General features: G+C 38.4%; 2 protein-coding genes across 2 annotated transcripts; both read right to left on the reverse strand.

Moving 5' to 3' along the window:
- Window positions 1-487: 487 nt before the first annotated feature.
- LOC106916246 (uncharacterized) lies at window positions 488-16,339 on the reverse strand. Its single transcript, XM_014984406.2, has 12 exons — window positions 15,558-16,339; window positions 12,151-12,281; window positions 11,054-11,165; window positions 10,857-10,968; window positions 10,005-10,120; window positions 9,654-9,831; window positions 9,359-9,536; window positions 7,001-7,162; window positions 6,743-6,843; window positions 6,397-6,650; window positions 5,806-5,998; window positions 488-5,665 (listed from the first exon to the last, which is right to left on the reverse strand). Exons 1-12 carry the CDS (start codon window positions 15,676-15,678, stop codon window positions 4,171-4,173), a joined length of 3,153 nt encoding a protein of 1,050 aa, XP_014839892.2. The 5' UTR covers window positions 15,679-16,339; the 3' UTR covers window positions 488-4,170.
- A 1,701-nt stretch (window positions 16,340-18,040) lies between these two features.
- LOC106916248 (recombining binding protein suppressor of hairless-like) lies at window positions 18,041-25,629 on the reverse strand. Its single transcript, XM_014984408.2, has 11 exons — window positions 25,287-25,629; window positions 24,597-24,635; window positions 23,629-23,724; window positions 23,367-23,532; window positions 21,772-21,946; window positions 21,554-21,691; window positions 21,331-21,443; window positions 21,073-21,213; window positions 19,682-19,837; window positions 19,481-19,584; window positions 18,041-19,394 (listed from the first exon to the last, which is right to left on the reverse strand). Exons 1-11 carry the CDS (start codon window positions 25,304-25,306, stop codon window positions 19,076-19,078), a joined length of 1,467 nt encoding a protein of 488 aa, XP_014839894.1. The 5' UTR covers window positions 25,307-25,629; the 3' UTR covers window positions 18,041-19,075.
- Between the last annotated feature and the right edge of the window lie 147 nt (window positions 25,630-25,776).

The following is a 25,776-nucleotide window of genomic DNA, read 5'->3' on the forward strand; positions in this document are numbered from 1 at the left end:
GTGGTGAAATACACACACGGCGAGTAAAACACCTGGATATATGTAGGGATCACAGTAATTTAAATCAGAACTGAGACTATTGACTATTTACCTGATTTAAATGTATTTGTATTATTTTTCTAATTGTTATGCATCTATTTGAATATTTTGTTATACTAAAAATTTAATATTTAAAATACATAATGCCGCTTCATGGTTTTAATGCAAGTAATAAATGTGTTTAATCTGAATGCATTTCAAACAGGTGCTAAATTTAAGTCAATCTTCCTGAAAATTGAAACTGTGAACATCATAAATTTAACTACTCCTTCAGTCTGATATGTAAAGCAAGTGAACTTGAAATAGTATCCACATTTTTTTTTAAATATTCAGAATCTTTTTTACAACAGTACATAAAAAAACACACTTAAAACAGAATAAGCTGTCTAGCTTTTCATAACTTTGATCACCCTTAAGTCTCTCAGAAGGGTAAATAAATCACACAGTATAAAACAATAACGCAAAAGAATTGTTTAATCTGTCATTTCTAGAGAACATTGATGAAATAAAACAACAGATTGCAAATTATAGTTTTCAAATAATCAGAGAAATCAATCAAAAAATTGCAACCAAGAATTCCAGATAAAAGAAAACACAAAAAAATAAGGCCGACTTCCCAGGCTCCACAATTAGGTAAATTGGGAAGACAAATCCATGTGAAAAAATTAGGACTCCATACGACGGCTTGTGTGTGTTTATAACATATTTCAGAATATGGATATGTAATATCAATTTAACAATACTAAGAAATTCAAGTAATATAGATAAAGCAGAAAAAAGAGGACTTTTAATGTTTTCTGTTAAATCTTTATTAAAAATGCAATATCTGGAGAGGAAAAAGCTGCTAAAGTCCCAGAGGCATATCACATCAGCAGCACATGAAGAGAGCACTGATACTTAGCATTTTAAAGGCGCTTTTAAAACACAGGCACATATTTTGGTTTGCTCCTGACTGTTGAAGTGAAAGTCAGATCCAAACCGATGTCTGAGGTGTTCATAAAGTTGACTGAAAAGAGCCAAAGACCAGGACTTCTGGAATAATGCATTTTGACATATGAATCTAAAACTTTGATATTTCAAAGTCAAAACTAAGGACTCATTTGGAAAATAAAGCACATCAGTAAAAGAACATTTTACTATGTGTGAAGCACAGCAGCGTAAGTTTTAGGCATGATTTGCTGCAGTAGGAACTGGTCAGTTCCGAAGCCACAGAAATAGGAAATTAATGTAAAGTCCTGGTTCAAGCCACATCCTAGATCTTGATATTTTTTACTGTCCTAAGTTTTTAGACTGAAACTGCATGTTGTGCTTGCTAAGTTGTTGAACAGGTTAATTTAACTTGCAGGTAATTGTGATTAAAAGATGAAAGTACATGCATAAGAAGCTTTGTAGAAACATTAGGTCAGTAGATTCATAACAGTAACATATTTCCTTTTAGATTCATTTAGTTAAGACTTTGTTCAAAGTAAAAACAAATAGTAAAGCTGATATTAATTGGGATGCATTGTTACTTTTTGTGCATAAATTCAATTACATTTGTTTTTCCAGTTGTAATTACATGGATGACTAACATAAAATAAAACAGTACTCATTCATTTCCTGGGTTATATTTTATTTGAAACATCACTGCCCTCTAGTGGAAACGACAGGTGCCACACAACATATCAACAAGAGATTTGCAATATGTGAACATTTGCACTAAAGGCTTGGTTTGTATGCCTAGGATTTGACATAGTTGTCAGTTATTGCTTACACAGAGCTGTGAGATTTCTAGCTTAAGATTATATCAGCAGTTAAAAGTGATTCTCATCCCAGAAATGAACTTGTTCAGTCAGAAAACCAGTTAAATTTGCTAATTGTGTTCTGTTAACATGACAATCAGAATAACAAAAAAGCAGCTTAATTTCTTTTTATGAAGTGGTCATATTTTATTTTATTTATTCTTTTTTTTTTTTTTTTTTTTTTGAGGCAGGTGAGAAGTTAGTTGATGTTTCCAACTTAGAACCTGAGGGTAAGACAAAGAAAAGGCGGATATAATGTCCTAAATTTTTCCTAAAAATCCTAACTTCCATATAGACTTGGAAGATAACAGAACCAAAACAACAACAGGAAACCCCCCTAAATATTAAATTCAATAAATATCTTAATTTAAAGTTAATTAAAAATTCAAGCATTTACTCTGTTATACAGAGAAACAGCAATATTATCAACATTATTTAGTCCATTAGCCTTAGGCAAAGCATTAAAATAAAATCACACATCTAAGTCACTTTGGTTAACCACGTGCCTGTAAGACTTCTTAATAGAGGTGTGCCGATCGATCGGCCACCGATCATAATCGGCCGATTTCCGTGAAAAAGTGTATGATCGGTGATCGCCGATCACGGTCTCTTGTTGCCGATCACAAGAACTGATCACCTGCATCTCATTTCGCAGCCTGCCTGTGCAGCAACCAATCCTACGCGACGTGGAACTATAATAGAAATGCATCAACAAGACGAATCTAATACGGCATAAAAACAATGCCATACTTGACGGAGTTTGGCTACATCGAGGCTCACTGCAGTAAAAAAAGACATACGGAGGATCAGACAGCAGGTAAAGCAGCCCACAGCTACAAACACTCACCCGGATTAGCATGACGGTCAGAAAGCTAAACAAATAACCCGCAAAATTATTTAAGTCTTCGAGCTGCGATGTAAGACGCTGGTTCTGCTACAGGTAGTAATATTTGACAGACGGAGCTTCGCTTCTGCTCCACCTGGTAGTGACTCTCACACCGAACCTCTGCTTAAAGCTGCAGCATCTAACTTAAAACGATAAATTTTACATACGTATTAAAACCTTGGCTGTCCTAACATGAGACAGATAATCTCTGAGAAAATAATCGATCTCCTCCCTGTACTGCATAATTACTCCGCTCCGTCAGAAACAGCCACTCAGAGCTAGCAGTAATCAGCTAGCCGCCATGCTATCAGGAAGTTTTCATTCAGTAACTCTGGATTGTTTATTGTAATGGATCCTGTATTTGCCTTTGAATGTTAAGTTTTATACTTGAATTTTTTGGCAATGTTGAGAGGTTTTATTTTGACTCTTTGCATTATTTAGCCTCTTCAGAGCCTTCATATGTTTTCAGTCTGTTAAAGATAGTATTGCCGATAGCAATACAATTTGCACAATGCCTGTTTTTTTTTTTGTTGTTGTTGTTTTCTTGGAAACCTTAATTTAGTTTTTGTCTAAATTAAGGTGAATTCATGGTTCCTTTTTCCACATAATGTAATCAGTAGTGCTTATGATTTATAAAATAATAATTATGTGATCAGTATCGGTGATCGGCCGTGATCGGCCCTCATGGGTGATCAGAAACAGAATCGGCAGGAAAAAACCTGATCGACACATCTCTACTTCTTAAGCAAGTAAAATTGGCTTCAAATATAAAATAACTCACGCAGAAAATTATAGTCTTAAATACTCTGTTTATAATCAACATAAAAACAGACACACAGTTGTGTTGCCTTAATTTTCTGTTTAGATGTTTTCTGAAACAGTTTCCTGTTTCATCATGTGCATATAAAAACAACACATCCTCATAAACAGTAAATTCCTGAGCACTGACATTATCACGTAAAGAACTTTTTCACATCAGGGTGAAGCTGTGTTCTTTCAATTTCCTCGGTGTTGATACAGGAACATGCCTTCACTGTACAGTTTATAGGCTCAGACCAAGTCTTAGGTTTTCTAATCAACACAGAACCAGATGATTTCTTATTAACAGTTTTGTGGTTTTAATGACATTCAGAGCATTATATACAGATCACCAGCCAGGATTCCTGGCTTCCTATCGACCCTGATCTCCATCAGAGGTTGTGCTTTAAACACTTTGTTGGATTTGAGGTCAGTACCGATGCTTCACATAAAATTCATTGGTTTGCTCCTCGGCAGCTCATTATGTAGTCCCTGAGCCGAGCCAATCATTGTTCATCCAATGTCACTAAGCACCAGCAGACACTAAATCCTTTTTTTTCCTGGATTATGTAACCTCACTTGGCCAGTCAGCCAACTCAAAACATGTCCTGAAGCTAGAATTTCTGAATCAATAAAACTCAGAAGTGGGGAAACACTTGTGAGCTGTCAGAGCTTCTGAAGACCGCTGTGAGACTTTTCTGGAGTAGACTCATTTTTCTTTTTAAAAAGGTTTTTGAGCTTTAAAGTTTTCTTACTTTTGTCCTTCTCTTTGTTCTTCTCGTCTCCACTCTCAGAGGGTGATGCAATTGTTGGGCAAACGGCCTGTGGAGGTGGCAGTGGTGACTTCAGCTCAGCCAGCAGTCTGCTCTGAGGAAGGTTTGGTGTAGAGGCTGACAGAGGCGTATGCACCGAGGACATAGAGCTGCATGATTTTTCAAGGATTCCATCATACACGAGTTGGCTCAGAGGCCCAGCAGTACAGAGGTCTGAGGACGACTGCCATGGCACTTGTGATGTTAGCATAAGATCTGGCTGTCCAACACGACATGGCAAAGAACTCGATTCAAATCCTCCAAGGTCGTCCCTCAGTGTCAGATGCTTAGACATGTCAACTGAAGCATTCACTCTATCCCACGAGATATTCTCAGAGAAACTATCTGTTGAACTGGTGCTGCTTCTTGAAAGCCCAGGTATTCTCCTTCTAAGGGAACCAGCAGAGATCTCAGCTTCATTTCTCAGTATCCGTCTGCTTTGTGCTGACTCCAGTCCAATCTCTGGTGTATCTTTAAAGATTGGAGCATCCCTAAAAGCATCCATTGGTTCTCTGTGGGGCATCTTGACAGAGGCAGGATCTGAACAATATTCCAACTCTTCCCTAGATATCTTTCTTTGTGGTATTACAGCAGTCTCATCTATTTTATCCTTTGGTACGGCCATCAGAGAAGATTCGAGCTGAAAGTCTCCCATATTCAGCGGAAGCTTCCTAAAAGCTGCGTCTTGGGACATTCCCACTGAATTCCTCGTAACTCTTCTCGATTCAATCAAATGTTCAGCATCATCTCTCCCTTTCTTTCTTGAGGCCACATTTATTGAAGACTCCATAATATCCCTTGATTCCAGTTCCGGTCGAAAAATCTTTTTCATCTCCAGTGGCTCTACATCGTATCTGTCTTTGTAAAGATTCCTTGAGGGGACGTCCATTAAATCCTCAGTGGTATGTTTCTCTGTTTTTATGGGTGAGACCTCCATATCTAAATCATGAGAAACTCCCTTTCTTAATGCATCATCCGTAGAAACTTCACTTCTACGTCTAGATATCTTCTTTGGTGCAGCATTTCCACAAGATTCTTGATTAGAAATCTTAAAAGAAATGGTTTGCAAAGCAGGATCCACGATTTTGCCATTTACCATTTTCTTGCAAGAAACACCTAAATCGACAGGAGTTTCATGCTCTTCCTCAGACACGTTGTGAACTGGAGGATCACAAGTAGGAAATTCTACTTGTCCACTTAAAGGCTTTGTAATTGGACTGTCTGCAAGGAGCTCAGCCTCATTGTGATACAACCTTCTGGATGACGTGTCCAGGATAGGACTAGGAAACATTTTGCTGAGGGTAGGTGACATTATGAACTCAGAGTCTAAGAATTTCTCTTGGGAATCTCTATTAAAGGGGAACAAAACAAAAGGTGAAAACAGACAAGGATGGAGAGAAGATGTCTTAATAAAATTTACAAGGAAAATTGTAAATTGTAACTGTGTTCTCTAAAAATGTACGTAAACTTGTGGGGAATGGGAACTTACTGTTTTTTAAGAGATTTTCGGAGGAGTTCTTCTCCTTCGTCATAGCAAGAGTAAGGAGCTCTAATGGGGATCAGAAGGTCGGGGTCTTGGGAGACGGTGGCAGGTTGTGGCTGAGGGAGGACTCCAGGACGACGTGCCCTTGAGATGGTGGATCCCCGAAGACGAGGCGAGCGCTTAAGAGGCGGAATTGGAACTGCGGGAAAGGGACCAAATATGACCTTCTTCCATATAACAGGCAACAGTTAGCTATTGTATCTTCTTTTATGCCCACTAAAGTAGCAAAACACACATATCTTTATCTAGTTTAAAATATAATGACACCACGTCACATTTAAAGTCACTTAAATCCACTTTCTTCCCTTTCTGATTCTGTGTTTGAATTTCAGCATCTAGATCCTAATTGGATTCTGTTGCTGGATGGTGGTGTTAACAGTACCTAATAAACAGGCCAATGAAAACCTTTTTTAGGACTAGGAGGTGAGATCGCAAATTAAAAGATTTCAATGTACTTTATCCAATTGTTTAAGGAATTAATAATATTTTTTTTGCTTGTTTTTTTTTTTTTTAACTTATTTCAGTGTTGTAACTCACCAGGCATCTGTGGTATAATAGGTGCAGCTTGTTCATCTAATAGATCTTCTACTGAGCCGTGAACAGAACTGTGATATGAACAGGACGACTGGGATACTCGGGGGAACCCCAAGGCGGTCGTGTCTGAGTAGAGTTGAGCGGAGAGGTTAGCTAGTCCAGGATTCCTCATAATGGGAAAACCACAGAGGAATTCAATCTGCTGCCAGCGGTGTAGACGTTCTCGCAGACAAGCTGTTACTTCGGACAACGCATGCCTGTGGGGTACGTAAAGTATTCGGTGATCAAAACTGACATTGTTTTTAGACAGACGAAAAACCAAGGCTGCCTGTGTGACTCTGTGCCTCACTTTGCTTCCATAATCTTATGATCGACTTGGTCTAGGGAGGAGCTGTGGGCCATGTGAAGCGTTCCCAGAACAGAACTTCTCTTCTTCTTGATCCTCTCTGCCTGCAGAAAAGATTAAAGAGAGATGTGACAGACAGTGCAGGTAGAATTTGCAACAATTCATGAATGTGTTCCGTTTAATCACTTATTCACCTTACCAAAGTATTAGTTCTTAAGTATTTTATTGTTTTCACATGCATGCATTTTTTAAATTCATTACCTCCTCCTTGGCTGCGGCAAGTTGCAGTTCTGCGCTGTGCTTTTTGACGTTGTAGTACTGAACCTCCACCTCGTGTGTGAGCTGGAGCCACTGCTGAAGGGCACCTGAGACCGTCCAGCTGGCTATCATCTCCTTCTCCGCCTGCTTCAGCGCTCCACGGACCTGAAGAAGTGTTAGAAATCAGATTTGAGTCACAAATCCTTTCCTTTAAAAGAAACCAGTTAAACACACTACAATGGTATCTTACAAGTTATTTCTTCAATAATGTATCTGTTTACACATTAGTGCTTGCTTTTGCGTATAATTATTTAAGTTTCCTTTTCAGAGAGATAAAAATTAAGAAGTTATTAGTTGTTGGACGACAAGACACTGCTATCGAACTTTGCACTTAAACTAAATGAACGGCTGTTATTACTATAATCCATGACATGGTTGTCACATGCATGTGTTGAACAACAAAAAAGAGAATGACCAAAAAAAATAGATTTTCCACCCCCCGACCTCGCTGCACAGATATTCACACCACCAAAAGAAGACGTTAGCTCAACGCCTGCCAAGCCGTGTTATTTTTAACCGATTGAAAGTAATAGAAGCCGGTAGCATTTTAAGCTTGAGGGAGTTATAGCACCAAAACATGTTGCAGCTCATAAAGAGTTTTTCCACCGAAGCAGTTCCACTGCTGAACATGGGTTGGTGCTACAGGTAGTTCTCCAATGGTACTTAAAAGACAGAGTAAAGAATTTTTTAGGTTATAAACAGACAGCAAAACACCTCATTGCACCAAATAAAATATTCCAGTAAATATCTGAACCGTTTTTTTTTTTTTTTTTTAATTATGTCTGCAAATATGCAAAAACTCAGTGATACATTTCTTTTAAACTGAGTCCAGTATTTGTCTGGCAATGCCTGTAAATAAATGACCTTAAATGCTATTTTTACAACAGCTGATGCTTGTGCTCAATCTTTACATTGCTAACCTCTCCATTTCAACATCTATTTCTAAACACCAGTTTATGAACATGATGTTTATCAATTCAGCTGGAAATGTCCTGTGTGAAAACAGCAGTGTGCAGCAATAAAGGGATATTAAAATAAAACTGTGGAAAATGGGAGACAGTAAGACTGTTGTTTTTCAGTACTAATCAAACTTACTGTTTACGTAGCAGCTGTTTTTATTGTTCTTGTTCTGATTTAGGCAAAGTTTCAAACTGAGAACATTTTAATCGGTGTTGTTGGTTATCATGGGAAACCACAAGTGACGAAAACATGTTTATATGACCAGGCAAAAAGTTGGAACAAGGATAGCACAAGGTTTTTTTAGTGGTAGATTCAGTGTGCTGGTGGTGAAAACAAAATGTACTCCTGCTAAATAAGACCTCGCTCTGGTTTAGCACTGGACGCAGTTTGAGGGGAAAAATAAAAAACAAATACAGCTAGCAACAAATGAACAAATGAGAACCTACAAGCAGATGTAAATTATTTCAGCTATTTGGCTGATGAGATTCTTGAGTACCGTAGTTAACTAGCGTTGCAGCTATAGCAAAATCAGACAAGTTTGTGGGGTAACACTTTATTTGAAGGGGGTGAAATAAGACTGACATGACACAGTCATAAAAACCTGTCATGAACATGAATAAGCCTTCATAAATATTTATGATGGTTGTCATGAAGCGTCATTCGGTAAATTATGACACTTTTAATACAAAGTTGACATTATTCAAAATGTCTTTGTTATGAAAACTTGACATTAACTAAGAAATCCTTACTGTTTAAACTTTACCTTTAATAACAAAAAGTTACCTAGTTTTTAAAGTGCAATCAGTAATACTTTTATAACAAATTTATATCAGTAATGATTTCTTGGTTAATGTCAAGTTGTCATAACAAAGACATTTTGAATAATGTCAACTTTGTATTAAAAGTGTCATAATTTACCGAATGACGCTTTATGACAACAGTCATAAATATTCATGAAGGCTTATTCATGTTCATGACAGGTGTTATGTCATGTTTATGACAGTGTCATGACAGTCTTATTCACCCTCCTTCAAATAAAGTGTTACCGTTTGGGGTCATTTAAAGCTTCCTGTTAAATTACCACATAATAGCTCATTTGCTGATTATTATTATCACATACTTGTTAGCACATTCACCTTAATTGAACCTGCTGTTGACTGACAACCTTGGTGATTATTGAAATGGTGTATACAGGTGTGCCTGAGGTTTTAGATCAGCAGTCATTGACTTTATGACTTATAACCACACCTTATTTTAAAGTACTTTTTCCATTAGATTATATGATATCAATCTCTGAAAGAGCGCTGATGACCCCTCTCCCTCCTGTTGTAATGTACCTACCTGTTCCAGTTCTTCCTCTGCGTACCGCAGGCGGCTGAGCTCGCTGACGGCTCCCTGTCTCAGCTCGTGCAGACGGTGAGCTTCCTCCTGAGCTCCAATAATCTCATCTCTCATCTTCTCCTCCAGGCATTGTTTTTCCACGGCCACGTTTCGTTTTTCTTCCTGAGCCCGCTCCAGCCTGGGCAAAGCAAAAGGTTCTTAGCTTGACTGACAAAAGAAAAAGTTACTTGACTGTGTATGAATGATTATACACCCAGAAAAAAACAAAACAAAAAAAAAACACTAAAATATTTACTGTTCCTGTAGGTCCATGAGGCTCTGTTCTGCCCTCTGCAGACTTTCTAAGTCTTTCATCATTTTGGCGACGTGAACCTTGCTGACTTTGTTTTGGGCCTGGGCAAACCAGCAGCCTCCGACTCCCATCACCACAGACACAATGAGCAGCAGGTCCTTCATGTAGTTATGAGGGGGGCCTGTTATAGAATGGAAAGGCACAATAATAGGTTGTGAAAGGCAAAATTAACTGTCCATTTGTAGGGATGGTAGCGTTATCTTTAGAAAAATCCAAACACATTAAGTGATGGTGCTGACAGAGAAAGGCTAAAACTACATATGAAGAAAGAGGAAAGTGAGGAACAGTTCTCACGTGTAGGTGGTCCAAACAACACCACATCCAGAGCTTTGATGTTGAGCTTCTGTTTGTCTCTCTGGTCCAGCACTTTCAACTGGGAACTCAGGAAGGATGGCTCATTTGCTGCAATCCTACAAACATAAATCAGGTCAGATTCAGTTCTGCTACGTATTACAAAAAACAAATACGTACAATGCAAGCACAATGTTCTTGCATTGTGCTTGGTTGTTGAAGTTGTAGAGAGTTTGTGGTCTCAAATGTCTGAGAAAATTTATCCTTAGCTTTATAAAAATTGTCAACTTCTAAACACTTGGATGAAAAACACTGAGAAGTCTCAGTGTTTTGGTGCATTCAAGATGATTATTCCACCAACATGTACATTTTACGACACAAAACAATGTGGATTAATCATCATAAGCAAAGGTTTTCTAATATTTTCTTACTTCATAGACTGCCATATAGAATTGTTACTTTGTGATGATAAACTAAGTTATTTCTTAGACAAACCACAGACTGAATAGAATTTCGGTTTAGGTGAATAGGACTTTGACTGGACCATCCTAACACAGGAATATCCATTTATCTACAGTATTCATTCCATTGCTGTGTGTTAGATTTGTTGTTTTGTTGGAAGGCTGAACTCTTGCCATTCATTCTAACCATCTCTGCAGCAGAAATGCTTCCACACAGCATGATGCCAGAATGAGGGATATGTGCGGCATTAGAACTCTGTTACATGTACCTTTTTACTCTTTTATAAATGTCTATGATTATATATTTTACTGTTTGTGCCACTGAGAATTTCATTGTTAACACAGTAACATCAGCTAGTACTTTTATCGTGAAGCAATTCTTTGTTCTTCTCACCTGGGTAGGGTGTTTCCATTGACCCTGAAGTCCTTAAAATTCCTCTCATACTGCGGCAGCTCGACAAAGTCTTTCAGCCAGCGTAGAACATCGTCTAGTGTCCAGTTGTGCACTGCCAAATTAATGCTAAAAGTTAAAGGGGATGTTTGAGCCTTATGAATGCATGCTAATGCTTTGTCGCTTGTGCACGGCCACACCTTCAGATGACTTCCATCCCCTCCAGAGCTCCTCCACTGTGATGTGCTGGTCTTCTCTGTGCAGATTGCTGTGTTTGTGAGTCTGCTGCTGCTTCATGTCTTCAATAATGAACTGCAGCAGAATGAAAAACGTGGCAAAAAGAGAAATGTTTGAAGATAAACAAAAGCAAAGGGATCCATAACACATTGAGAATTTTCTCATTTACTTAAAATAAAAAAAAATGCTACCTAATCACACAGCGCATGTTTTCAGGTTGCAGCATAAAAATTATAAGAGAGTGTTTTGAAATGCATTTATTTATTTTGTCCAACATCTGTGTGTTGCAAAAAGTGTGTTGGGGGTTTCCTGGAATGTGTTCCTGCCCATAAATCCATTCTATGACAGCTATTGGAATTTTGGGACTTCAATTGGCCCGGACCTGTCAACTGATGTTCCCATACCAACCGCAACCTGAGCCCTAGGATACTGTATCCACAAACTACTCTATGCAGGGAAACAGCATTTTAAAAGTCCAGACTTTACCACCAAAGCAAAAGACTCACAGATATTTTATGAGCCATTTACTGGATGTTCAAAACATTTACTACAGTGCAAGAGGCAAATGCACAGGTGGAATGCAGTGTTCATGTTAAAAGCATTTGCTTTACCAGTGAAAACTGTTTAGAAACATTATGCAGTAATACACTGGAAACACACCTGTTTGGAAACAAGTGAAACATCTGGTTGAAAATAGCACAAAACAAATTTACAACACATCTTTCAATGAGAGACGACATAGCAGAACCGTTTTTGACTTGGTGTCTTCAACATGAGTTTACCTTTGAAGAGTATGACTTCTACAAATATCCTCTTTAAGGCACGCCAGTAAAGTCAGTGTAGTTGCAGTATTCTGTTGGTGCTAACTGATTTTGTCACTGAGCCAAAGGCAGAATTTACTGTTGCTATCCTTGAAGGAGCACTTGACTCCTCCAGCCAGCACACCTGTTGTTGCACTTCTTCGCTCTACTCGTCTCTTGCATGCAAGGACTTGTGTAAAAGGAGCTTCCCAGCAACCATGTACGAGGATGAAATATGCTGTAAAAACCACCGTTTGTACCTCCATGCTCTCCTCCACCTCAATCCCACCGTCTTGGTCATCATCCATCATCTGGTGGATGCTCCGCAGGGCCTCCAGGCTGAAGCGATCAGATTCACTCAGACATGGTGGATATATAGTCATACATGGGTCTAAAGAAAGAAAGACAGTTGAATTAGTCATTGATTAAGTTTTGTTACTGAGCGGTCTCTCCAAACAGCGAATGTCTAAGAACGTCTTTATGACAGTTTCAGGTTAGTTTGCTCATCGTCTTTTATTTGGCTGGGAAAATAAAGACCAAATTAGACACTTTATATCCATCCTAACTTTAGCCAAAACAAACATAGAATGTTACAGATATTGCATTATGCTTGTAACATCATATAATGTTTACAACAATAGCATCTATTTTATTGAGATTTTTATGATAGGTAGTGACATTTTTTTCCCCACATTCTTCTTTAGCTCTGTCAGATTGATTGGAAAATATCTATGATTTGCAATTTAAAAATTTTGCCAGATTTGAAGGTCTGTGCTTTGATTGGGCCATTTATAGACTCCAGTATTTCACAACTTCCAGCAGGTCTCCTTTCAGAATTTACTTGTTTTTACTTCTATCCATCTTCTCACCAACTCTGACTAGGTTTCCTGACCCCACTGAAGAGTAGCATGATGATGTTGACATCATGTTTCACCATGGTGTATATGAAGCTCAATTATATTAGTTGTATTTTGTTCATCCTCACTACTTTCTTTGGATTTCATCATTTGACTACTGACACTGAGGTCATCACTGCTCTTGTTTTTATTTTATTGCTTTGCCCTGCTGTAACTTCTGTTTTTACATGGACTTTTGTTTTCTAACAAAACAACAAATGCTTTACTTAAAGCAGTAAAATCTCAGTTCAGATTTTAAATAGATAATTTTTGAATATACCAACTATTTAATACTAATATCTATTTAAAGGCAGTCAATTTAAAGGCAGGTGAGTTGAATTATATGTGAATTAGAATTTATTCCAAGATAAATCTTAGCAATTTGCATGTTTTTAATATTATATCCAGATTGGAAAAGGTTTGTTGAGTACTTCTCACTCTAAAAATAATAAATAATTAATGTAACTGAAGCAGTGCTGCTTATTGTAGGCTGCTGCCTTTGTCATAAACATTAGAACATCTGTACTAAAACCAAGACTAACATATCAAACTTTTAAAGACCCAAGCACAATGAATAAAAGACCAATGTGTACATATGAGGAAAAATGGAAACGGAATGTACTTGAGCACAGTCTCTCTGGAGTATTTAAGGCTGAATCACCTGATGTAATTACCCTTTAAATTGTACAGTGTGTTCCATGTCTGAGTCTAGGCTGGGAAAACGTGGGGTAAGTGACACAGCTTCCTGGTGCAGGACTCTCGGACTACTGAGTCAGAGCTCATTTTTATCTCTGACACAAGAATCTGTGTACTTCAAGGAGCGAGGTCAAAGGTCTTCCAGCAAAGCCCACGACCAGCTGGCACCAGCAAACTTCAAAAAGCTCTTAAATATATGTCATGGTAAAATTAAGAGTTTTGTTCTTATCCACAAATGATCTACAGGAATATGACCAGGAAAAATTCCAATCAAATGAAGGTGTGAAGCCAATGCAAGCTGAGACACGATAAACGTTTTGAACGATCTGCACATTTAGTGCGACTGAGGAAAGATCATCTGAAAATGAACAGGACAGCACTGAACTTTACCTCATTTAAATGATGTATACATTCCTTAAAAGCTGCTTTTTCCCCCCCAATTTCACAGTGCCCTTCACATTTACTTGAAACCCTGGCAAAGAACCATAAAATACCATAAATAACATTACTTTTTTATGGCTTTATCAGCTCTGATGGCCTTTATTGGAGAGTGGTCAGACAGGAAAAAAGAAAGACATGTGACAAAGGGCATCGGCCCAGGACTCAAACCCGTGAGAGTCACGTTGACGACTAAGGCCTCTCCGTACTTGGCTCCCACGCTCTACCCCTGCGTCACTGTGGCACCCTTACACCCAATTTTTGACATCTCATCAAAATTCTTTCAGCTTTTGTTTGCTTGTATTATGCTCTCTTGTCTTTACCTTTTTGAATAATGTTGAATGATTTTTTTAATATATATATATACTAGAGAAATAGTAAGTTGAAAATTACTACTCATAAGTGACAAAGGCACTCTAATAAACTTAAAGTTTTAATCATTTTTAAAATGATTGAGTAAATGTATAAAAATTCTTGGTGAAAAGTGAGGCAACAAGTGTTTCTAAAGACAAGTAAACAAACAAACCAAATGGGATTTTTCTCATTTTAGTGAATAAATGCAGTAAATAAACAAGCTAGAAATTAAGAAACCTTTTTAGTGCAAGGCTATGCTAGTTTAGATAATTGTTTTTCTAAATATCTACCCTGTCTGCCAATAAGTGTGGAAGTTATATTACCATCACTTTTTATGTTATATTTTGAGAATGTTTTGGGTCTTTTCTTTGCTTTCATATTTTTTTCTCTTCAAGCTGTGGGACGAACAGTATAGATAGAGATAGAGAGCAACAACTCTGACCCTTTGGTCATTGATGAAACTGGCATTTCTGAAGAGTGAGAACGCCTGTGATGTGCTATTGCATTTCTGTGGTGTGTGCAAAGCCCTGCAGAACTGGATGTCTGCATGGTGACTGTATATCACTCATGTTGTGAAGACAGATTTGTTTACATGGTTGATGGATCCAGAATAAATAAATAAAATAAATTAATATAAATAAAAAGAATCAAGGTAAAGACATGATGCTTCTGTCTAACACAATTTCAACTTTCAGCATTTAGCTATGGATTGGTGTTACTGTGGGTTTTTGACTGTGTGTGACAACTGCCTAAATGGGAAAAAGCTATTGGCGAAACATTTTAACGCTATGTCCTGATCGATAAGAAAGTGTTAAAAGTTACACATCTGAATGGAGCAGAATTCAATGAACATTTTCTTTTCTGCTCATTAAACAATGAAAATATGTAACGATATTCAACCATAGTTTACACAGGACAGAATATGAGGGATGCAAGGCAATGAGATGATCCACATGCAAATGTGTGAGTGATGTCACGATGCAATTATTATTTAAAAATATAATTCAGAAAAATTATGATAAATACAAAAACTAGTTCTTGTTAGGGATGAACCAGTACAACACTGCATAGCAGCAAAACGAATAGATTTGTAAATATATTCCATTTTGCAGCCATAAGCAAAATCCCCTTTTTTTTAGGAAGGTGATTCTGAACCAAGACATGACATGTTGTCATACTGGCAATGAACTTTTGGTTGTTCAGCTAACGAATCCACTTTCCCCAACTCTCCTACAAAACTCTTTTTTTTCCCCCTTTAATTTACACGTATAACACCTACTTACCTGGCGGCTCGAAGCCGGCGCTGCCTCCTGGAGAGGTGAGGCCCTGGAGATCCCCAACGCTTTGCGCGGCAACAAGGAGCGCAGCGGGGAAAATGAGAAACACAATGGAGATGGCGAGCATTTCAGGCGCTTCTATCGTCGAAAGTTTAGAAAGTTCTGAAAAAAGATGGGGAAATAACACAGGAGCGACGAGCGTCCCGCAGGCAGCGGTGTCAGTCTGCGAAAGCGATCCGTGTGTCTATTACGGGTGCAGAGCCAGAATAGAGATGTGATACTTGTGCTCACTTGAGAAATCATCCAAGCTGGATAATACTTAACCAAAATAGACGGGAGCGGACTTTGCACAACAATAATAGACGAGGTAAGAATAAATAAATAAATAAATTAATTAATATGTATATATATTAAAAAAAAAAAAAAGGGCAATAAATCTCTGCCGATTCTAGAAATATTTCTGTTGTGGTCGTCCAAATCCTGTGCAACACAAATCAGAAAATGTGTTTCCAAAAATGAATCCATCAAATAAAATCCAGGATTAAGGGAAGGTCGTCACTTACAGTGAAACGACATAAGAAATAAGTTGGAATGCAGTTTTGCAACTATAAGTGCAAAGATCTTCTCTTGGATTGCTGTGTTGGGTTTCAGTGTTTTATAACTCAGGGGGTCCAATTGAACAGTGGCACTGTGCTCTCCTCTGCTGTCCCAGCCCTGATGTTCTTCCAGGAAATTGTCAGCTTCTCTCCTCCCCCTACCAGCAACAGGAAACCCTTCAGTAAATGTCCTAATTCCCATCCCACATACATGGGGCAAAAGGTTGGTACTGGTCATCACGCCAGCTACAGTAGAGACGTTTTTATTTATTTTGTTCTTTACCCTGTCTATCCTCTTACTGCTGCATGAAAATGAGTATCAATTAGACCCTTCAGAAAAGCTCAATCATGCCAGGAATAGTATGTACTGTGCCTAAATATACATGTTGCACACTTTAAAAACTGCTGGGTTAAATATGACCCATTTGGGTTATCCATCTGCAGAGATTCAGAAAGAAGGTCTGTCACACCATCCGAGTGGTGTGACAGCAATAATCTGAATAATCTGGACCTGGACAGGTCCAAAAGACCTCATCATGGACTCCATGAGCCTGAATCACTCCCAGCATCCCGACATTCTGCTGTACAGCAGAGAGCAGAAAGAACCTGCAGCACGAGGTGAGAGCAGCATCATTCCACTCTCTCACCCTGCTCCCCTCCAGTAGATGCTACAGGGCAGTTAGAGCAAAGGTAGAAAGGCTAAACAAAAGTTTCTATCCAAGAACCGTCAAGTGCCACCCGCACTACGTATACACCCTGAATGAATATCTACAACTGTGAGCAATATATCCTGTCTTTATTTACTTTAGGACCAATTCTTTGTTTAAAGAGTAATCTATGGATCCAGCTAGCACCAGCTTGTATTAACTATCTTAGCTTAAGTGAAAAAAATAGTGAGAACTACAGACATAAACACAATCCATTATTAAACAGTATAGTTTTACCATCTTCTTATATGCTATGGAAAAGGTTCAATGAGGTCTGATTAGGTGGTTATATAGATCACAATTATTGTGTAAATAATAATGACGGTCTTCTTTAACCCAACAAACAAGGTCACAGTTTTAGATCTAGCCTTTCTTTAAAACTTCTGTTCCAGCAACTTAAACTCAGCATTTGGGTTAAAGAAATAGCCCAACAGTTTTTAGAGTGTACTGTTCGCAAGCCCGTCAATCTATGTTTAGAGGCTTAGCAAGTGCTAGTACAGCTGTTCTAATGATGTCAATATGCCTCACTTGCGATTTCCAATCACACCAAGATGTAACGTGATATGATCTAAATCCCAGATCCATGTGTTTTGCCCAGTTCAAATAAAATTCTTCATTCACACAACTTGAAAGTGCATGGATCAAGCAGCCTACACAACAAACACAACACAGTAACCAAGTGTCACATTACTTTCAGCAATCTGGGTCCTGGTTTAAAAATAGGCAAATATGACCTCTAGCCTGTGGAGTATGTCCAAGTGGTGAGTGACACTATTGGTATTTAAGAAGAGCAGAGTGAATACACAATTCCACATAAATTCAGTTAGATCTGTTTTTAGATTTATAATATATTTTGTGACGCAAATCAAGACCGACAAGGCCACAGCTGAGTGGCTTTAAAAAAATAAAGATTTTGAGTGACTAGTCATAGTATGGAATTAGTGTTGCTAAAGTATGATTTAACAATTTGAAACATTTAAGTGTAAACAAAAAAAAAAAAACTAACATTTTTTCACATCACTTTGCACCTCATTATTCACATATCGCCATGTCTATAGTTTTCCCTACACAACAATTTAACATTCTCAAAGAGGTGCGCTTCAGAAGCTTAAGTAGTCTTCCTATTATGCATGTGCCAAAGATACAGCGACGCATGCAAATGAGTGACAATGCGATACGTCAAATGCGCATCTTAAATTCAAAAAGACGTTTAATGGGTTACTTTTAAAAACACCGCTTCACCTCTCAACTGAGTCCACTATGTTTTAGATCACATCACACAACACACTGAACTAATGGCATACTGAATTTAGCCATCGTTCATGTCAATCTGGAAGCAGTACATAAAACATACCAAAAATACTGTGAAAAACTGTAAAGTAAGACTGGTTGCATTGGGCTGATGCATCAAATGTGTAGAGCTAGGAAGGTCAGCTCAGAGCTGCATGCATAGAGTTTTAGAAGATTTTAAAAAGTATGAACCTCAAAGACATGTTTCCAAATCAGGTTTACTTTGTGTACACTGACCCATTATTGACCAGCAGATAAAATTGTTAGAATGTTTGTTATTAACAGCTAACATGCAATAAACAGTGCTGTGAAGAGAATGAAATTGTAGTATGGCAGTTAAAGAAATACAACCAACTTGAGACGAGACAAAAATAGGGATCACAAATAGCAACCTATATGATAACAAAATAAAGTAAGTTTGCAGTATCATACAAAAATGGTCAAATGTACCGAAAAAGTTTATAAAATATAATCTGAATAACATTATGTTTTTATGGCGCATAAAAACCATGTTACCTTTACAAATTGTCCTTTTCTAAGAATAGTTAAGGTTGTTCATTAAAAATAAGATTTTAATGGTAAAAAGCAGAAGGAAGACACCTTTCACACCCACATAAGTATAAAAAAAAACATCTTATCAAATCCAGGTGTTAGCATTAGAAGGCACATCCCCCTTCATATAGGTGAGGATCTGGGATATCAAAGTCTGAGTGGGGCTCATGTCCACAACTTTCCACCAGATGGCGCTGAAGCACAAAGTCAGTAAAAAAGTTTGTTTTTTTTTTAACTCATCCTTTCCCAGCTCAGAAGCATTCCTTATGTTTTCACTGTTTCTCTGAAAATATAAAGCTTCAGAACTTCAGCGCAGGCTTGCAGATCCTTTTAGACAAAAACTGCACGTCCTTTCCCACGAACCATGAACCACAGCCGACTACGTCAGTACTGACACGCCTGAGTCACTGCTGCTGGCAGCGTGGCCATCGCCGTGGCCGCCAACTGAAGATGAAGGTGAAGAGGAAGATGCTGGTGATGAGGAAGCGTTGCTGTTGGATCGGAGGATGATCCCAGTGGCAGTGCAGTGAGGCCGAGGTCCCGGCTCGGGAGTGTAGGTGAAAGTGAGGCCTGTGGGGTAGATGATTCCGTCGTTGCGGACCAGCGTGACGGGAACCTGAACGGGCTGCAGCACCCAGCGCCAACCCTCCCTGAAGGAAGAGATGTCTGGAACTACACAGAGGATGCTCTCTCCACACCTGAACAAGCAAACAAGTTGGAGTCTGCATCAACACAGAAAGAGGCGCGCGCGCGCACACAGCTGAGCTCTGGCAGACCGTTTTACCTGTACATGGTTTCTGCCTCCACATCGCCAAACCAAACTCTGAGGTTAGGGGTGAAGTTCTGTCCCGTCACTTCCAACATGGCCACATCTCCTCCGCCATTCAACTGAGGGGGGAGAAAAATGCGCATCTTAAAGGAGCCTGAAAAAAGACTGCAGTCTAGGGGTTGGAATGATGCGAAACAAAGTCGGATCTGTGGTTACCTGCAGACTTTCCACCACAGGGACGGGGCTGACCGGTGTGGGGACTGGACCCATGCCTTCGCAAAATGTGTACTCTGCTTTGTCAGTGCTAATGATGGTCCATGCTGCGCCGTCATTAACGTTTTCCTTGCGAGAGTCTTTGGGGCATGGCGTACCCTGGGATAGAAATTATTTAAATCACATGCTAGTTACAAAAATTAAAAACAAAACTTCTACACTTGTTTGCTGAAACCTTTTTAATGCTGCTCTGACAGATTGAATTTCACTGATAAACATTCTTCATCTGTCTGGTTCCAATTAAAGTTTCATAACATTAGGAAAACATGCAATAATGTTGGTTAATGTTGTGATGATGAAGTAATCAAACAGTGTTAGAAAATGGAAAGAATAAATGTATTATTTCTATCTCAACAATAGGGTTGTATCGAATGACTTTACTCAGGCAGTGTCTGCTGTTTTAGCTTAAGCAGATTACTTCTGGTAAAGAAAGTAATATTTCTTGTAGGGAAACATTCATGCTGTTTGTAGTTATTGTGAAAAAAAAATTATCGTCATAAGAATTTGGATTATGATAACAGACTGACGTTTACATGCAATACACATTTTGTACATTTTTCTAAAAATCCTTGCTCAGTTGCACATTTCTTGGATCCAAGTATGTTATTGCTGACAAGTGCACATTTATTTTCATGTTATAGTTCTGTACATACTGTACAGGTATATTATTCTTAATTTTTTCTCTTATATATTTTTAACACTTTTGTATCTATGTGTGAACCTAAATGCCTCGATGTTTTTATACTTGAATCTACCAGTGTGGGATAATAACATCTATCCTATTCGATAAATACTCATCAACGTCCAAGCAGTTCTTTGCAATGTTAATATTGCACACATTACTACAAAAATAACAGTAGATTTGTCATACAAAACATAAATATTGTCATTGTATCAACACACAATGTGTACTTCTACAAACTTAGTCTACTGACCCATGCAATGTGCATTTAGAAATGCTGCAACAAAAGCTGTGTACAGAATAAAGAGCATAAACCGTGTAGCCACAAAAATCAGAAGAATTCATCATGCAGCCTTTGCACATGTCAGGTTTAGCAGCTTCATTTTATTGCCTACTGCATCACTTCATGATAATGACATTCAAAGTGATTCGTTTTCATTTAAAATATAAATGTGACAAACATTTAGGACAAATGTACTGCAGCTTCCTTGTATGTAGCAGAAAATATACAATTACGGTATAAATAACCCTTCAAAGACTATTTCCCTAATCTTTATTTAAAAAAAAACTTTTATAAAACATAAAAAAAATAAATAAATAAATTGTCAACAGCTGCAGACGTGTGGATGTGCACAGGCATGCATCTACGCACCTGATACTGGATAATTCTTTCCTGTGAAAGACAGAGATACATTTTCTCTGTATCTTTCAGGTAGAAGGCACACTTGTGAAGCTGAGATACAGGATCATCTGCATCCAACTGCGCTGCTTGCTTGTCGACTTTACGAATGATCTGAAGAAATACAGAAAGAGCACCCATCGTGAACGCTGCCAAAGAAAACACAGACACAAACAAAAAACAAACGTCCTGCTACACTTCGGGACATTTGTGCAACAGCAGCTTACATACCAGTCTAGGCAGGGCCAGGCCAGTAACAGAGCAGACCAATTTCACTGTCTGGCCATAGTGAATGTAGCCATCTTTTACGGTGAATTCCTCCCCTTCAGATTCATCGTCATCCACTAAACAAATTGATAAAATTCTCTGAGCATCTACTTATTCAGATAAATACATAAATAACCGAAAGCTAAAAAGAAGAATAAGAAGAAGAAAAAAAGAAAGATTGACTCACACAGGTGGATGTAGAAGGCGCCCCATTGTTGGGAGCTGGCATGAAAGTTCCCTCCCTCAACATGAAGGTACCTGGTACTGACCGTTTGGGAACGCAGGCGGTTGAACAAGGCCACTTTAGTCCCAGAAGCTATGCACACTGGTGAAAGATGGAGAGGAACATGAAACCAAATGTTCTCCAAGAGATTAAATCCACACAGTGATGTGGTGTGGACTCACAGTCTGCGTTTTTCAGGGACTGTTTCTTCTTGGAAGGTTTGGAGATGACTTTGATCCTCTTGCTGGGGAAAACGCCGATATCCGAGCTGTTTCCATGTAACATCTTCACAGACAGCATGAAGTGCTTTCTTTTGTCTGAGTCACTGATATACAGGGTTTTAGCCGTGCAGAAGTTCTACCGCAGAGAGAGGGCAAAACGTTAGAGGTGTTTTTGAGGACACACCAAGTTAGAGCCGCTTTCAATTCCTTTTTTTATGCGTTTGACAGAACAAGTTTCTAAAGTATAAAGCTGCTGCATACACAGTAATTTGCAAAAGTGTTCATACCCCATGCGATTTTCCACATTTTGTCAAATTACTATCAAACATGGGCGAACTTAATTGGGATTTGTGGTACTCCAACAAGGGCCAGGAGGAAGATAGATGGCTTCCAGAATTTATTGCAAATAAAAATCTGAACATTGTTCAGTGCATCTGTATTTAGCCTATCTGAATCAATCATATGATAGAAAAATAAAACACTTGCAGCTGTAACTACACTGAGTTGGTTCAACACCTCTGTCCACTCTTAGCAAAATTGCTTAAGCTCAGTCAGAATTTAAACAGCAGTTTTTAAATTTTGCCACGAATTCTCAATCAAATTTAAATCTGGAATTTCTGGGATCTTTCTTAAATATGATAGTTCTTTGATCAAAACCCATTCTAAACCTTTATTCTTGTCACTTTCCAGATAAGGTTAGATTTGTTGAGTGAGATGTCCCGTCGACTGATTTTCCTACTGGATCTCTGGAGCTCTCTAGTTGGTGTCATCTAATTGTTCAAGCTACCGATTAGCTGGCTTCTCAGTCAGCTACAGTGAACACAAAAGGAAAGAATCTAGACTTAATGTCAATATTTTTCATCAGCAACAAATTACAAAGCTCTCTATAATGAACTTCGTTGGACACCTGAAACAACATCAAGCTGAATGTAAATATTACTGATACGGAGGAAAATCCAAACGTCCGTAGCTTTTAAACAGCACCAAGTACGTTCACAGCAACAGACATGCAACTGCCTACCAGTACAGTTTCCAGATGCCAGTCTGTCAGCAGGAGTTTATACAGCAGCTGCACTCAATTCATAAATCGTTTGGATTGTTGATATATCAGAATTCCTCCAAAGGAATGTACACTTGTTTCAATAATCAAATGTCAGCACAGAGTTACTCAGAAACTTCCCATTCATAAATCTTGTTGTCTAGTGGTTTTATTGTTTCATGACGACCTTATTAGTTAACAAAAATCAAACCAAACCTGGAGTTAGCTCTATGCAGATCACTTGTCGAATTACTTGAGACACTCATGAAATAGAATTGTTAGAAATCTTTACAGTTGAACAAAGTAAAAAATAAAAAAAATAATAATTACCCTCAACTAGTATTAAGAAACCACCAGCTGGTTTCTTGCTAACGAAACCAGCTGGTTTCTTGATACGATTACACCCTTGTCTATAACGTAAATTCAAATACAACACATTGATGTTTGTGTTTGTGGTGTGGCAAAATACTTTTGTCAGATACTGTGAGCCCATGTTATATCACTATTTGTGACTCACCTTTCCTTCCAGAAAGAGTTGCTGCATGTCTTGCTCACTGCTGCCTATCCCAATGAAAACATAAGGCTGGGCCTCTGGTTCAGAGCAACCTTCCTTCACCAACTCCTTCACCTTCTTCTGCCAACCCGTCCCCATCAGATACACGCATGGTGGCGGGCAGAAAAACCTAAGAGGGGGGACAATATTAATAACATGAAAAAGCTCCAAACATGTATCCTGTTTAGAAACTATTTTTATTTGAATAAATCGGCCTCCCACAAACCTTTTCTCGTTCCCGTATGACTTTTGTGCCACTTTTGCATGCAGTACGAGGACTGTCTGATCCTCCTTCTCTTTCAAGTACGTCCTCATAGCCTCCCTGGAATAAAGATGTAGTAAATACCACAAATAGCAATCGGCTTAATAAAAGTGTAACTCCGTAAATTAGAATATCAAACCATTTATTTCGGTAATCCTGTTCAAAAAGTGAAACCCCTTCACTTTATAAGTTTGAATATATTACATAAAATTCATCAAAAATGATTTCAATGCAGAAATGGTTTGTGTAGATGTATATCAGCACAAAATCATATGATTGTGCACAATGTCAGATTTTTTAGCTCCCTTTACAAGGAGCTAAGAAAGGTAATTTAAAAAACAAGATGGCAATGAAATAATATATAATTTCATTCATATACAGATAGGAAAAAAAATTACATTTGATTTAAAATCCAGGTCCCACAGTCTGGAAGACGAGCACAGAGCTGCGAAATCTAGATTGCTTGAGATCCAGCGTGAAGTTTCCACAGTTGGTGACGGTTTGAGGAACCATGACATCTGCTGGGTTTGATCCACTGTGTTTTATCAAGTTCAAGCTCAGCAACTGTCTACCAGGACATTTCAGAGAACTTATAGCTTCTTTGAGCTGACAAGCCTTATTGGTATGCTATGTGCTTTAAAATACATCAAAACTTGTTTTATTGACTATGGTATCCCTGTGCTTAGCCAGCAAACTATCCTGACCACATCCATACAACGAGTCAGATGGAGTAATAATGCATGTAAAAGAAGCTCCAACCAAGAATGTGCACTTTATTACATGGTGCATTTTCATGGTGGCTAGCAAATCTATAGGAGTCCCACTTTTTGAATTTCAGAAATCAGATAACTTAAGTTTGATGATTTAGTGATTTGGTAAGTTGTACTTGTAAATAGTATGTTCTGTCGGGCTTAGCTGAAGTTTCTACTCACCTCGTTAACCGTCGAGGCAGATGTTGCTCACTAAACTTCCTGCAAAACAACAACAGGATTTGATGCATTTTACGTATTGTTTAAGTATACAGCAGCAAAAAGGTCAAACTTTAGCCTCTGTAACTGTCCTAACAGTTCGAGTTTATTGCACAATAGTTATTTCACTGTTATTTCACCAGTAATATAATCAATCAGCAGCTATAATAGTAAAATGAACAGATGTTGAGATGGAACAGGCTGTTGTGGAGCATGGAAAGAGAATTGGCTATAATAAACCAATACTTTCAAAAAGAAGGCAGCAACTGATATCGTTTTAAACTGTTGAGACAAATACATTGCAGTTTTAATTTCGAAAATGTCGCCATTAACACGTTTTAGGGATATACAGGAGAAATAAGGGCAAACACTGATTAAGAAAATATACAAAATACGAAATATATGCACTAATCTGAAATAATTAAGGAGAAATTCAAGAGGAATAGAAAACCAGCATGCTGCGAAAAATAGTTTTGAGAAACTGACCCAGCTTTAAAGCACAAGCTGAATTCGGTGAGATTACTGAGTTAACAACGCTAATATTTAAAAAACTATTACTTCCAATATGAATAAAAACTCTGTGAAACCTAGGAATGCTTCTCTATGTGATAACTTGACATTTTTCAACCACATTATGGTCCAATTTCTACTTACCCCGTCACGACGGGCGCCATCTTCGAATCTCCCCTCCACCCTCCCCATCGGAAAAAAAAATCCAACAATCGCGAGATCCCACCCCCAAGCTCTCGCCAAAGCCAATCCGCTTCAGAAAAACCGTACTAGCAGAGACGAGATTGACGGAGGGAGATGTGATGGGGGGAAAAGGGTGAGAGAAGTGGGAGGGGGAAAAGAGAAGGGTGGCGATGGGGTGACCAACAGAAAGCACACGCCAAAACAACAGGCGTGGGAAAGTAGTTAAATCGCGCGAGAATAAGAAACTTACTGTTGACACGAACCGATAACCCACAGTCATCGCGAGATTAAGAGGAACCTTTACTACCCGTTTTTTTAGTTCTCTCATGGCACTCTCACTGTTACATGATTCCCACGACTTCTCTTAGGCAATACAGACTAACCTTTTGACATACAGGCTGAATATAAATAACAGCTACTGTCGTCCTATAAAGGACACGCTAAAATTTCA

Source organism: Poecilia mexicana, unplaced genomic scaffold, assembly GCF_051168715.1.
Source record: "Poecilia mexicana isolate PSO_F unplaced genomic scaffold, ASM5116871v1 scaffold_1, whole genome shotgun sequence".
Classification (NCBI taxonomy): domain Eukaryota; kingdom Metazoa; phylum Chordata; class Actinopteri; order Cyprinodontiformes; family Poeciliidae; genus Poecilia; species Poecilia mexicana.